Consider the following 14851-nt stretch of genomic DNA (forward strand, 5'->3'; position numbering starts at 1 on the left):
GGGTTGCCCATCACTCTACCATCTCTTTTTCTTCAGCGGTTGTGCAACCCCCCGCACAGCTGCTCGCAGAGCAGTTGCCCATCACTCTACCATCTCTGTTGCTCGCAGAGTGGTTGTCCGTGGGGGTTGCCCATCACTCTACCATCTCTGTTGCTCGCAGAGCGGTTGTCCGTGGGGGTTGCCCATCACTCTACCATCTCTGTTGCTTGCAGAGTGGTTGTTCGTGGGGGTTGCCATCACTCTACCATCTCTGTTGCTCGCAGAACAGTTGCCCATCACTCTACCATCTCTGTTGCTCGCAGAGTGGTTGTGCGTGGGGGTTGCCCATCAATCTACCATCTCTCTTTCTCCAGCGGTTGTGCAACCCGCACAACTGCTCGAGGGTTGCCCATCACTCTACCATCTCTGTTGCTCGCAGAGCAGTTGCCCATCACTCTATCATCTCTGTTGCTCGCAGAGCGGTTGTCCATGGGGGTTGCCATCACTCTATCATCTCTGTTGCTTGCAGAGCGGTTGTCCATGGGGGTTGCCATCACTCTATCATCTCTGTTGCTTGCAGAGTGGTTGTCCATGGGGGTTGCCATCACTCTATCATCTCTGTTGCTCGCAGAGCGGTTGCCCATCACTCTACCATCTCTCTCTACACATTTGCATGTGAACCATGTGTACATAAACGTGTGTGTGTATATCTGGTTAAAATGCATTTAAAACTGAGTGAAAAATAATAATTTCTCCCGAGTTGAGGGATTAATAGAAGTATCTCTTCTTCTTATTTAACAAACATCCAGACGATGAGTGGAAACAATCACATTATTTATTGATTACTGACAGCACTCTGTAGACCAGCAGCAACTTTAGAGGTCTATGGCAGCTCGACAACCAACATTCGTGTCGTTTAAATATAAAAGTCCGTCGTCACGTCGAGGTCAAAATGTGGAACTTAGAGAACAGCGCTGGACGTCCCAGGAGCGAAGAAGGAGGCTCCTTTATCGTGGACTTTGTACTGAAAGAGTTTTTTCTGTGTGGACTGTCCGTCGCCCTGTCGTCTCCTCCAACACACCTCCACCTGAAGAACAGAGAACAGCTGGTGTACCTGCAGGAATTCAAAGCGTCTTGCACTGATTTCCATACAGATATATAATATGTAACCTCGTACAGACCTTATGTCACGTGTCACCTTAAAAAGTTCTGATTTCACTCAGATAATAACACTTTTTTATTCTCTATAAACCAGACTGTCAGTTGCTAAAGCTGCACTATCTTTTGGTGGAAAGAATTACACTCTCACGGTGAGAGGGGAACAGGAAAAACAAAGAGAAGCTGTCGCGTAGCAGGTTGCAAAACAAATAAACTTCCAGAAGTCCAGATCTCGAGTTCTATGTCTTTTTCCTGGAAAGCGACGGGATCCAAAAAAGAAGGTACGAGCCTCCAGAGAACTGTAAGTCTTTAGTCTGGCAGCAGAATGAATTCCTCTTTCCTCGCTGTAAATATGAAACTATGAAACTAAATAAGACGGCTGAAACAGGCGAAACCACACTGAGGTCTGAGGCACATAAAACACGTGAAGATTCACTGTCAGCGTAGTGAATAGCTCAATGATGCCGGTGGCAGCTACTACTGATGGATAGCGAGCTTGAGTGGGAGGCGACAGCAGACTGTCAAATCTATCTTAATGTTAGTTCAAACGTTTACAGAGTACATGATTATTCAATCTAATATGTAAAGATCCACTTTAGACGGGATAAAACTGAAGACAGCTGATGAGTCAGCCATAATTTATTCGAGGTGTCGCCAGCGTCCAGGTTCAGGCCAGGCAGCAGAGTAATAATCAGACGTGTCTATGAAATAAAAATGTGCTTAAAGTAAAACTAAAGTACCACAGTCTGCAGAGGGGACGGAGAGGGGTCACCATGTATGTCACCTGCCTCCAGATCAACCAATCACAACAGTCGGGTTTCAAAATATTATATTAAATGTAAATATTTATGGGACAATATGTAGAATTAAAATATTTTGCACTAAAATGTCACAATCTGAACCTGAATCTCAAAACGTGGCGTGGTTTGTAAATGTCAAGCTCCTCGAGCAGAGCTGAAACAATCAGTCAGTTAATCGACGATGCTTTTAAAATACAAAAATAAGGCAAAATATTTGATATTTCTTTGCAGTTAAAAGCAAAAATGACAAAATAATCTGTGGATCTGTATGAGGATTTATATTTTGTTGGTCTTCTATGAGAGTAAACTGAACAAATAAATATCATTTTGTAAAAAAAAAAACAAATCAATAATTGGCAGATGAATCGATAAAGAGACGCCGTACCTGCCCGTGGATGTCCCTGCAGAAGCCAGTAGGGAGACCCTGTACGTGCAGAGTGAGGCTACACTGGTGTGTGAGGCCCTTCAGAAGAGTCTCTGAACCTTCGTCATCTCCGTCGCCCTCCTCTTCCTCCCCGTCACAGCGTGCCAGCATCACCACGTTGCCCTGAGGTCACAGTCAGAGTTAACACACTGCACAGGAAGTCTTGTAAAACAGAAGAAGAGTCGAGAGTCGGACCTGCAGCTCGGAGCAGACGGTGGCCCGGCAGTAGTGGCTGAAGTCCAGCACGGCTCCGACGCTCACCCCCAGACTGAGCAGCACACTGAGGTCGTCCACCAGCAACACCGGGGGTCCCCACTCCTCTGCCCCCTCTGCCCGGCTACCAGAGCTGCTCACACTGGACCGGACGAACTCGTACAGACTCTTCAGGCCAACACCGGGATCCCTGAGGACAGAGACGGAGACGAAGAGACGATCAGGTCTGTGCGGTCCAGACAAAACACGAATAAACCAGGTATCACTCATACCTGAGGAAGTCCATGGCTTTACTTCCTGTGTTGGTGTCTTGAGGAATCAGAACAGACAGCGACTCCTTCAGTCCCTCGAGGAAAACCAGCTGACCTTTCTCCTTCGCTTGTGCAAGGCTGACACCCTGAGACACACACACATACACACACATACACATACACACACATACACACAGATTCAGTGTCACCACTCGTAATGGCACCAGTGTGTACCTCCTAAAACTAAAAACCAAGTAGACACATCAACATTTCACTGACCTCATAACATGCGACGAACCATCATATTTAGAAACACTGACTCTAGACAGGGCCAAGTGTCAAATAGTCAAAAAAAAGAGCTCCTAAGTGCTTTCCTAACCATTTTTCCTTGACCTCGATGGAAAACGTCACGAGGTCATAAGGAAAGATGCAAAGGAGAGGTGATAAGGAGTTAGGAGAAGACGACTGCTCTTACATTAGACTAGACGGTGAATGTTACTGACGTGATCTGTGGTAAAACTACAGTTTAGTTTTTAGTTAGTACAAGGACACGAGAGACAGGTTAGGGAAGTATCATTTGGATATGAAACATAATGCTCATTACTGAGCGGAAAACCAAAACAGGACGTTATGATATTACCTGTATCAGTGAGGGAGGAGTCTGAGACAGCCCATTTGAAAAAAATATGTACAAGAACCAGGTGTTAGAGCTCCTCGAGGAGCCCTTTCTCTGTAACCACTTTTGTGTGTTGCACTGTTAAACGCTCCTTCTTGTACAAGAATAATAAATTCAACTTAAATTTTGATACTTTGAATCCAGTCCTCCTTACTCAAGGGTTTAAAAATTCCCGTAACACTTCCCGCACGCTCCGACCGTGTTGTTTCATGCAGGAAATATAAATAAATTAATATTGTCGATCTGTCACAGAATCAGATGAAGTGTTTGTTACTCTCCTGTCCACTCATACAGAAACTGATAAACTGACTGTTCGACTACCACCAGTGTTTCTCCTTTACGTTTGGAAGGTGTAATGGATTTTTTTTAAAAGAAAAACTCTTGAATAAGGAGGACTGGATTCAAAGTATCAAAGTTTAAGTTTAATTTATTATTCTTGTACGGGAAGGAGCGTTTAACAGCGCAACACACAAAAAGTTGTTACAGAGAAAAGGCTCCTCGAGGAGCTCTAACTATTGGTTCTTGTACATTTTTGTTTAAGAACCAACAGTTACATACATTTTTGACAGACTTAGGAGCACCTTCATACATATTGCACAGTTCACTGTTACTTCGTTTTTAATCTACTGTTGCTGGTTCTATTTAACTGTTATTTGTTTCAAAAACTAAATTCTCTATAAGGTTTAGATTTACATAATGCATATCCCACTATTACTGGCTCTATTTAACTGTTATTTATACATGTGCATATATTGTTTAAAATAGGATATTGCATAGGGTTTATTGTTAAAGTTTTGTTTTCTTACTATCACTGACCATTTGGGAGCCGCGGTAACAAAAACAATTTTCCTGCAGGGATTAATAAAGTATTTCTGATTCTGATTTTTTTTTTTAAATCACCTCCCTCACTGATAATTTCATTTTTGGTTTTCCGTTCAGTATTGAACATTATGTTTCTTGTCCAAAATGACACTTCTCAGGCCCCTGTCCTTGAACTATTGATTTATAATTATCTCTCCCTGCCATCCTCAGTAAAGTCCAAAATAAGGGAAGTGCAAGGAAACACACACACACACACACACTATGAGTTAAAACACCTGAACCCCAGGTGATTTTTATAACAGGTGAGGGTGATGTGAGGAGATTGCAATGTGAACAGGTGACAACAGTGTGAACTCACCAATCTCTGGCTGACAGCACTGTAATGATTGAAGGACTGCACCAGACCCAGAAACCAAACTCTACAGCGAGCTGCAACACACACACACACACACACACACACACACACACACAGGTTCAGGTCTGACTACACAAACTGGATCACACCTGCACGAGCTGACACCAGCTGATCACTCACCTCGCAGGTAGAAGGACAGGAAGTGGTGGATGAGGAAAGAGGCATCACTCTGTCTGTCTGACACCAGGATGAACTCTCCCTGCGGACACGTGTTCACATGTTACATGTCACGGAGCACGCGTCACCATGGTGACGGTCTGACAGGTGTGTGCGCTCACCTGTGTGAAGCTGTCCGGAGAGGCGTTCAGGATGCTGCTGAGCTCTGCGAACATGGCTAACGACAACAACAACAACAACGCCACAAAATTAAAGTGTTTGGCGGGAACTGACGTCAGAACTCGTCTCGTGAGTTCTCACATTAAAAACAAACGTCACTAATTTGATCTGACGTCACAACCCGACACCTTTACCGCTCTTATTAGCGCGTGCTAACGTGCTAACGTGCTCAGGTTTAGCAGCGCGGTCACGAAGATGGGTGAACAGGACTACAAGACAGAGGTCTCACTCTGTGCGCCAGGCGGGAAACTCACCTGGATGACGCGCTACATTAATATCTCACGTTTCACAATTAATTCCCGCGTTTTTTTTATTATTATTAATTATTAATAATTAATAATATCGAGTAAAAGTTTTTAGTGCCTCACGTCTGTGACAGATTGGTCTCCATGGTGACCATCCATCCTCATAGACGATCTTTGCTGGTCTTCTTCTTCGTGGTGCTCCTTCTGTCAAAGACAGCACCGCCCCCTGCTGCTCACACCTGGTAATGCAGCGATAGATAGACATGAGCATCTCTAACATACAGTATATAAAACAATGAAAACAATCATACCTGGGTGAGAGGATGGCTGCAGTGCAGGTGGAGGTCCCCATCGCGTCCTGGATTGTTGACTACCTGATGGGCAGACCACAGTACGTACGCCTACAGAACTGTGAGTCCTGACAGGGTCAGCAGGGGACTGTCCTCCCTCCCTCTTCACCCTCTTCACCTCAGATTTCAATTATTGCACCGAATCCTGCCACCTTCAGAAGTTCTTCCATCTGCAGCTCAGTGTGAAAAAGACGAAGGAGCTAATAGTGGATCTGAGGAGGGCGGAAACACCAGTGACCCCCGTTTCCATCCAGGGGGTCCCTGTGGATCCTGTAGAGGAGTATAAGTACCTGGGCCAAAGGGCCAAGGCCGACTCTTCCTCCTAAGGAGGCTGAGGTCCTTTAACATCTGCCGGACAATGCTGAGGATGTTTTACGAGTCTGTGGTGTCCAGTGCGATCTTCTTCGTTCTTCTTACTTTTTGCAGTTGTTGCACATTATTTAACTGTAAATTTGCTCTTTTATATACTATATATATATTTATATTTTGTTCTTAATAGGTAATTGTTGTTGTTTTTGTTTGTTTGTATACCTGGAGTATTGCAACAAAAATCATTTCCCCCTGGGATTATTAAAGTGTTTCTGATTCTGATTCATATTTTCATGTTGTTTACATTATTACTTGCTAATTTGCCTCTCAGCATCCAGAATTTTGCATTTTTTGCATCAGGAAAACAGACGTGACCCTCACAGGTAACATATATGTGAATTCATTACCAAATATGTAGAGGTCACGAAGCCTTTAATAAACTCTTTTCTCAGCTGAACTCATTGCAGGTTGCATGCATCTGCAGCACAACTCACTACACTTTTATTACGTTCTTATTCTTTAAGAGTGAGAGTGAGTTTAGAAATCAAAATGTCATGAAAAGCATCAAAAGCAGCACTGAAGTCAAGCAATACTGTACAAGCATTGAGTTAGGTGGAACAGTAAGACCTAAAATCATGTTGGAACATTGTTAAATCATTCTGGGAAAAGTAATCTATTACGTGCTTACATTCAATCTTTTCCAGTATGAAAGCTGATTTCATATCTTCAGGTAGAGGAATGATCTTACCTTCCTTCCAAAGTTTTGGACACACACCATTAATCAGACATCTGGCGAATATGAGACAGATAAACAAATATTTGAATAAAGCAGTAGACATTAAAGCAGCTGTGTGATCTGAAGTAACACATAGTGATGAACTGTCACCTGGATCTGCAGCTTCCTTAACTTTAAGGAGCTTTACATCTCAAGTTCAGCTCATTGTTTATCTGTACGGCTGCAGATTTGCTGATTTGCTTCACTCTCACTGCTCTCACAGGCAGACACCTGTTGTCATACATATTTTTATTATCTATTGTTGAAGATGAAGGCCAACAAAAGGCGCGTGGCTCTGCGGCGAACAGAAAAAGCATCCTGGAATGAAATGGAAGTCATCCGTCAGCAGAATAAAACACTCAGCAGATGGCAGTGTGTCGCTCTCTGTGTAGCAGCTCAACATCAAACATGCAATGAGTCTGCATGCTTCACATAACACAGAGATCCAGTCCTGTCCTGGTGCACTGCAGTCCAGGTAACATCTATTAGATTGTATTTTTGTTTCTTTGAGAAATTAAAGCTGCATTTAGGGGTCAAACACAATATTAGCATATTATCACCGTATGTTTTGTACCAACTCCTGAAGGAAATTTTTACTTTTTAGCAGCTTTGGGTATCGATACGACACGCTGCCTTTAAAGAAATGACTTAGTACCAAGATCTACACAAAAATAAGCAGCTAGTAGTTCTGATGCTGAAGTTGAGCGTGGTCATGGCAATGCAACACACCTGTCTGATAAAAATAAATGCAAACTGCACCGTGTTCACGAGGTCAGTGGTATCGGTTCTGGTATTGTACATACCCAGTCGCACCAGCTAATCATTAACTGGTGCTGAGCAGGTAGCGTACAGTTTTTCTCTTACAACAGATTGAGACTGAACCAAAACAGTCAAGTTACAGGTCGTAAAAAACCAAAACAATGAGCTGAAAGTGGCTAAAACGCCGTGTACAGCTGCCCGTTCATATTACATATAATCATCTGATCCATTGTTCGTATAAAATAATGATACATGCAGCTTTAAACTGACTGTGTTGCAGCACTGTCAGCAAACATCATATCATCATATAATTAATATTCTACACCTGAACACAGACGTCAACATTATTTTACTCTGCGGCGTCAGACGTGAATGTGAGTACAGACACGGTGTCATGTGAGGAGAGGGGAACAATCCGATGAGCTGTCATTGACTTGTCGTTTGGCAAACCGCCTGTTCGTTCTGGTATAATTGTTGGCACAGATACGCAAAGAGTAAAAATAAAACGCTTCTGTGCGAAGGTTATCAGCAGCCACACACTCCGACAGTCCCTGAGGTTCAGTAATGTCATAATACGGACACGGAATAGGGGTTTTCTCGACATACAAACATTGCTGTTGCTCAGTATCTGTTGCTTACTTTATATTTCTCCTATAAAACATGTTTGTAAGCCTTAATATAATGTGAACAGGTGAGTTGTATATAAATTCACCCTCAGTACAGTTGTCATGAACGGGGAAATTAGCTACAGAGACCAAAACTGTTTTTTGTACCAGGCTGTAAACATGTTTATTTCTGCTGTGAAGTTGGACATTTGGACATGGGGACTTATGGAGACTGACTCACTTTTTGGCACTTCCTGTGTGGTTGCTTTGCTTTGAATATAAATATACAATAAATAATCTTTGTCTAAAAACATTGCATAGCTGACAGACGTTCTCACAGCTGCCGGAGGATCCCTGTACAACAAAATACAAGCTGGCATTGACTTAGTCACATGTTTGTCCCATAGCCTATCGTCCTGGTCCAAGACAGACCCTTTAAATACCTCTGCATTATGTTTCAACCTGACATACAACATGTCATTGAAATTCTTGTGAGTTTTAGTTTCCCTGAATAAGATCTTCTGGTTAAACGCCAACAAAACACAACATACATTCACGTAACAATGTTCAAGACGACACGAGATATGAGGAACGCTTCATAAGACGGTGTAAGGGTCCAGAGTCCACGGCGTGGGCGACCGAAGCCCGTCGATCATGGTGACCGGCAGCGAGTGAGTACTGATGGGGGTGCAGACGGAACACGGTGGAGACGGAGGGTACATGTCGTCCTCCCACCGCAGGACGCGACCCTTAGCTCTGCTGGGGCCGTTAACGGTCTTGACGCGGGGCCCGTTGGAGGTTTGGAGTTTGGTTCTGGGAGCCTTCCTGTAGAGGTAGACGTCGTAGCGGGAAAGGGGATCTCGGGAAGGCTTGAGCTTCGTGTTCTTGGGGAGGTGGAGCTCCAAGTTGATGGTCACCTTACAATGCAGGAACACACTGATTATTAGATAGATAGATAGATAGATAGATAGATAGATAGATAGATAGATAGATAGATAGATAGATAGATAGATAGATAGATAGAATAACAATGCTAACACAATGATAAATAAAATGGAAACAAATGGAAAATTTGACCTGATTGTGGCACTGGTGGAAAAATGAAGGGCTCGCCAAAGTTATACGATTCATCCGACATTGTACGTTGAGATATTTTACTGGATACTCCTCTCTGCGTACTAAATTTTATGGCAATCCATCCAAAAGTTGTTGCGATATTTCAGTCTGGGGCAAAATGACGACATTGCCCGTTATAGAGCCATGAAACCAGGACGGGTAAATGCACACGAGCCGTACTGCACAGCAGAAACTCAAATTCTATCAACCTAGGATGGAGGATGAAGGATGAAGACGTAGCACAGCAGCCGCAGATGAAGCTCAAGCAAAGAAAACACTAACCACAACAACAGCTACTACTCGAGTACAGGCCAAGACTTTATTTAGTCATGCTGCCTCATCACCATCAGCCTTCCCTGAAGCGAACAGTTGGGTCACATCACTCTGAAGTCGCTGCCATCACACCGCCGTGCTGCCAAACCAGTCACTTATTGGCATGTAGTGCAGGACGGAGACAGGGAGCAGGGTTAGGGCGGTGGGGGTGGGTGGATGGGTGGATGGGTTGCTCTGCTTTAGACTGGTAATGTATCGCTACATTTCCATCAGAAAAGCAGCCAAAGGGCCCTGTTCTGATCAGCAGCATTCCTCAGAGCCTCATTAGTAAACTAGACGGTGCCAGAACGATTCATTTAGACTTTCACCCCCCACCTCCTCCTCGTCGCTTCGCTCCTCTTCCCTTTTGGTTTCAATCCCTCCTTTCAGGCGGCTTTGTAAGGCACACTGTGCGCCTGAGTGCGCGCATGCATGCAATTCAAAATGAAGTGCCGTCTCCTGAGCGTGCATACATAAATAAATATATATGTCACTAAATCCAACATGTGTGCATTTTATGTGGTTTTTTATTTTTGGATATATGCACATGCATGTCTCACATCACATCACATGCGTGTGCATCCATCTAACATCAGCCAATCACAGCAGCCCCTTCAGGATGCTAACGCCATCATTCCACCACGCTGTCAGCCAATCACAGGCAGCTGATGAATCTCAGCAGGTTTGACTCGTAGAAGAAAAAAAAAGAGAAAATCTTGACATGTCGTCAGCGTGTTCTCTGTTTCCCAATTCTCTAATACCCTGCACACATATTTTAGACCCCAGAGACCTTTCTGTCTCCTTGAAGACCGGCTGTAATGAGATTTAATGCTGCTTTCTGCCTCACTACATTAGTCTGACATGTTACTAGATAAAGCCTGATGTGGTTCCCAACTTCAAGATAAATCAGATGGGTCACGAGCTGCAAAAATTAGATAGCCTGGTCAGCTCCTCTTCCTTCTGGTCGTCCATAACGCCTGTTGGTACAAACACTCAGTTCGTCAGCTTGGCAGTGAGCTCACTGCCAAGCTAACAGCAGCTAACAGCAGACATGAGCTAACAGCAGCTAACAGACTGAGCTAACATGAGCTAACAGCAGCTAACAAACCGAGCTAACATAGGCTAACAGCAGCTAACAAACCGAGCTAACATAGGCTAACAGCAGCTAGCAAACTGAGCTAACAGCAGCTAACAAACTGAGCTAACATAGGCTAACAGAAGCTAACAAACCGAGCTAACATAGGCTAACAGCAGCTAACAAACTGAGCTAACATGAGCTAATAGCAGCTAACAAACCGAGCTAACATGAGCTAACAAACTGAGCTAATAACAGCTAACAGGCTGAGCTAACATGAGCTAACAGCAGCTAACAGACTGAGCTAACATGAGCTAACAGCAGCTACAGTTAGTGCAGTTACTCTTCTTCTTGCTCGCTCACTCTCTCCCTTTCTCTTCTTAGCTTCCTCCGTCAGCGTGAGATAGGAAAGAAGAAAATACGTCATAATTCTGAAGCTAATAACATGATATTCAAATGTAAGGTATGCTTATGTTTTATATTTATATTTCGGCACTCAAATGTTGGTGCATGGTTACAACTTCATATAGATTATAAACCTTTAACCTAAAACCTGACCCGAGTCATGATGAGGTCAAGGCTCTATATGTGTGTGTGTGTGTGTGTTTGTGTCCTGAGACAACTGTAAGTGACAGCTGGGCAGCTGTGGCCTGAGAGGATTAGGGTCGCCTGTAGAGATCTGCGCTCAACGTAATGTGAAGACGAGAGCGTTTTTAATGCCCCGATATGCTACAGTTTATTACCGGATGACGGGAAAGCTGCCGTTAAGAGTCACTTAATCTGTGTGTGTGTGTGTGTGTGTCTGTGTGTGTGTGTGTGTGAAGGCAGAGGAACCCGGGAGGTCACCGAGTTTCGATTTTTGTCTGAGCTCAGACTGTGGTGGCATCGAAACCGGGTTTCCATGGCGACGACGCCCCCACTCTATGTCTGAAGATGCACGAAATAAAAATCGCCGCCAGCAGCAGATTGAGAGGAAACGAGAGGAAGACGGTGATGTCGTGAACGTGGAAAACACACACACACACACACACACACACACACACAGCTCGGCGTCTGTCTTTCAGCCTTTTATTTCACCAAGCTCTCACCAACCACTAAAAGTCAGTCCCACATTTACTCTTGTCCGGCGGCTTCTTGCTCGCTCACTCTCTCCTTTTCTCTTCTTAGCTTCCTCCGTCAGCGTCCTCTTCACTCTCTTCTCCTCTGCCATCATGTCCATAGAAGCTGCTGAGCCTGGTTACCTCCTCTTCTTCTTCCTGGTCGTCCATAACATGAGCTAGCAGCAGCTAACAAACCAAGCTAACATAGGCTAACAGCAGCTAACAAACTGAGCTAACAGGAGCTAACAGCAGCTAACAATCCGAGCTAACATAGGCTAACAGAAGCTAACAAACTGAGCTAACATGAGCTAACAGCAGCTAACAAACCGAGCTAACATAGGCTAACAGCAGCTAACAAACTGAGCTAACATGAGCTAACAGCAGCTAACAGACTGAGCTAACATGAGCTAACAGCAGCTAACAGACTGAGCTAACATGAGCTAACAGCAGCTAACAGACCGAGCTAACATATGCTAACAGCAGCTAACAAACTGAGCTAACATGAGCTAACAGCAGCTAACAGACTGAGCTAACATAGGCTAACAGCAGCTAACACACTGAGTTAACGAGCTAACAGACTGAGCTAACATGAGCTAACAACAGCTAACAAACTGAGCTAACATGAGCTAACAGCAGCTACAGTTGTACAGTTACTCTTCTTCTTGCTCGCTCACTCTCTCCTTTTCTCTTCTTAGCTTCCTCCGTCAGCGTCCTCTTCGCTCTCTCCTCCTCTGCCATTTTGTCCACAGAGGCTGCTGAGCCCACAACACTCGCCCAGATGCGGTCCAAAATCTCTACAACTACAACGCCGTGTCCAAAGTCAAAGCTAACGTTACTGCAAAACATGTCAAATATTTTGTCACATTTTGGTCTCTGCTCTGCTCCAAACTCCTGTGCTGACAAACTGAGCTAACAGCAGCTACAGTTTGCCAGGAAAAAGTTACAAAAAGTTGCTTTAAGTCTAAAAGCTCTAATCAGTGTCCTCACTTTTAAAAAATACAAAACTCAAATTGGTTCCCACAAGGATGGAAGTGTAACAAAACACACACACACACACACACACACACACACACACACACACAGGGTGATAAACAACCCTGAATGGGTTTCAATGAGGCCGCAGTGTTGCCGGCTCCTTTGTTGGGTTGGATCGCTGAGAAATCAATGGGTTAAACAGCGTTTATTGTGGGGGATCCTTCCCAGGGTGGAGGTGGAGGAGGAGGGGATGCTGGTGGGTGGATGGTGGATGGAGGATGGAGGGGGAAGGTCTGGGTCCATTTCTCTTTCTTCAAATAAATAAAGAGGCGGGGGTAAGAGAGCGATTCAGCCCGCGGGAGGCTGAAGAAAAGACAGAATAGGAAACAGCAGTAGGTGAGCAACAAAAACAGCAACAACTGTGACTATCACACACACACACACACACACACACACACACACACAATGGTAGAAGTTGGCACATGCAGCAGCACATGACCGCACATGCTCAAACACACACACACACACACACACACACACACACACTAAAGGAGGGTCCTCTGAATTGAAACGCCTGAAGCCAGAAGTACCAGCGGACGCCATGGCAACAAGTGGGCATTACATTACCGACAGTGAGGAGTGGATCAGGACGGGGGGAGGTGCCGTCATCGCTCTGAGAGTAACACTGTGACACAGTGAAGCTTCATGAGCCTGTTCAAAACTTTCATCCACGCACAGCCGCTACAACACGAGTTAGAAATGATGATCTTAGAAACACACGACGGATCATTACGTCTTAATCTGATCTCTCCTCTCGTTCAGGACATCATGTTTAATGTTCTGGACCAAATGAAGGCAGATATGTTTTAAAACATCGAATTCATTGACGGATGTTTTTCAAACACTGACGTCACATTGTACTGTAAGCAGTCCATGAAAACATCAGGCATTCAAGTATAAATGTATTAACAGAAAAATGTACTTCAAGCTTTAAATACTCAGATAGCATGGAAACGTTGATTCAACGTGGAAATTCAGAATCATCGTTTTTGTTGAGGTTTAATATTCAAGGCTGGTTGGCATTGAATCAAGAAGAGAAAGAGAAACTCTGAATCAATGTTGGTTCAACGATAAAACAGCGAACTAATATGGAATATGTAATTAAATAGAGTATTGATAACTATGTATTCATTAGTGTATGTTCACCTGAAGATAAGACTTGCAGTTACCGTTTCTCCTTCAAACTATGACTTGAATCACTTGAGTTGTCTCGAATAACTCAAGTTTGACTCGGAATCAAGACTTGTCTCAAGTGACTTGGACTTAATTAAAAGTCCAAGTCCAAGTGAGGTGTCAAATACTTTAAGACAAGTCTTGATTCTGGTCCAAGTTCAGGTAAGTGATGACCAGGATCAAGACTTGTCTCTAACTCTGACTTGGACTGGATTCAGACTCGACCTCACGTGAACTCGGGCGGGAACGAAGACTTGACTTGTCACTTGAACTTAATTCTGGTCCAAGCTCTTAAAGTCTTAATTCACTTCGACACTGCCGGCATCAAATACATCGAGATTTGATTTTAGACTTGAGACCTGAAAACAAACAGCTATGTCAGCGACGGTCCTCACATGTATAGAAGTATAAATGTGTGTGTGTGTGTAAAGAGAGCATGGGAAGCTGACAGATGCTTTGTGTGTGTGTGTGAATGTAAGTGTGTGTGTGCATGTGTGTGCGTGTGCATGTGCATGTGTGTGTGTGTGTGCTCTATTGTGGCAGGTCAGCATCGTGAATGGAACAGAAAGTTCTATAGAGCCGAGCTGAAACATGTGTGGGAGGTGTGTGTGTGTGTGTGTGTGTGCGTTCATTCATTATCTGTTCATTTGAATGAGAATCAGTTTGACTCTCTGCTGATACATGTTACAGATTCTCTCGTGGAGAGAGAAGAGTAGACGTCGCTCCCGGATGTTTATTATTTCAGCTGGGCCTTTCTTATGTGGCTGAAACACGTTTTCTGCTTCCATGCTGGGACTGAGTGTGTCGATGATTAAGTAGTTCATACAACCCCTCTTCAGAATACCTGAGCTCTACCTTTAATGTGTTCTTCACATTAATGCTGCAGCTGCTAAATGTGGTATTCATAATCATTTATATTCTGC

The 14851-nt window shown here is 44.0% G+C and overlaps 1 protein-coding gene across 1 annotated transcript; it reads right to left on the minus strand.

The window, feature by feature from the left end:
* Positions 1-796: 796 nt before the first annotated feature.
* Positions 797-5298, minus strand: elp6 (elongator acetyltransferase complex subunit 6). Its single transcript, XM_019274611.2, has 7 exons — positions 5017-5298; positions 4859-4937; positions 4682-4752; positions 2847-2971; positions 2557-2764; positions 2323-2484; positions 797-1066 (listed from the first exon to the last, which is right to left on the minus strand). The coding sequence occupies exons 1-7, from the start codon at positions 5068-5070 to the stop codon at positions 941-943; spliced, it is 825 nt and encodes a 274-aa protein (XP_019130156.2). The 5' UTR covers positions 5071-5298; the 3' UTR covers positions 797-940.
* Positions 5299-14851: the final 9553 nt, after the last annotated feature.

Source organism: Larimichthys crocea, chromosome XIII (genome assembly GCF_000972845.2).
Source record: "Larimichthys crocea isolate SSNF chromosome XIII, L_crocea_2.0, whole genome shotgun sequence".
Taxonomy (NCBI): Eukaryota; Metazoa; Chordata; class Actinopteri; family Sciaenidae; genus Larimichthys; species Larimichthys crocea.

Coding starts and splice junctions, on each gene's coding strand:
- elp6 (XM_019274611.2), bottom strand. CDS start 5,070: ATGTTCGCAGAGCTCAGCAGCATCCTGAACGCCTCTCCGGACAGCTTC. Junction 2,972..4,681: donor GTGCTGTCAGCCAGAGATTG/GTGAGTTCACAC, acceptor TGTGTGTCTCAG/GGTGTCAGCCTTGCACAAGC. Junction 2,765..2,846: donor AAAGCCATGGACTTCCTCAG/GTATGAGTGATA, acceptor CTCTGTCCTCAG/GGATCCCGGTGTTGGCCTGA.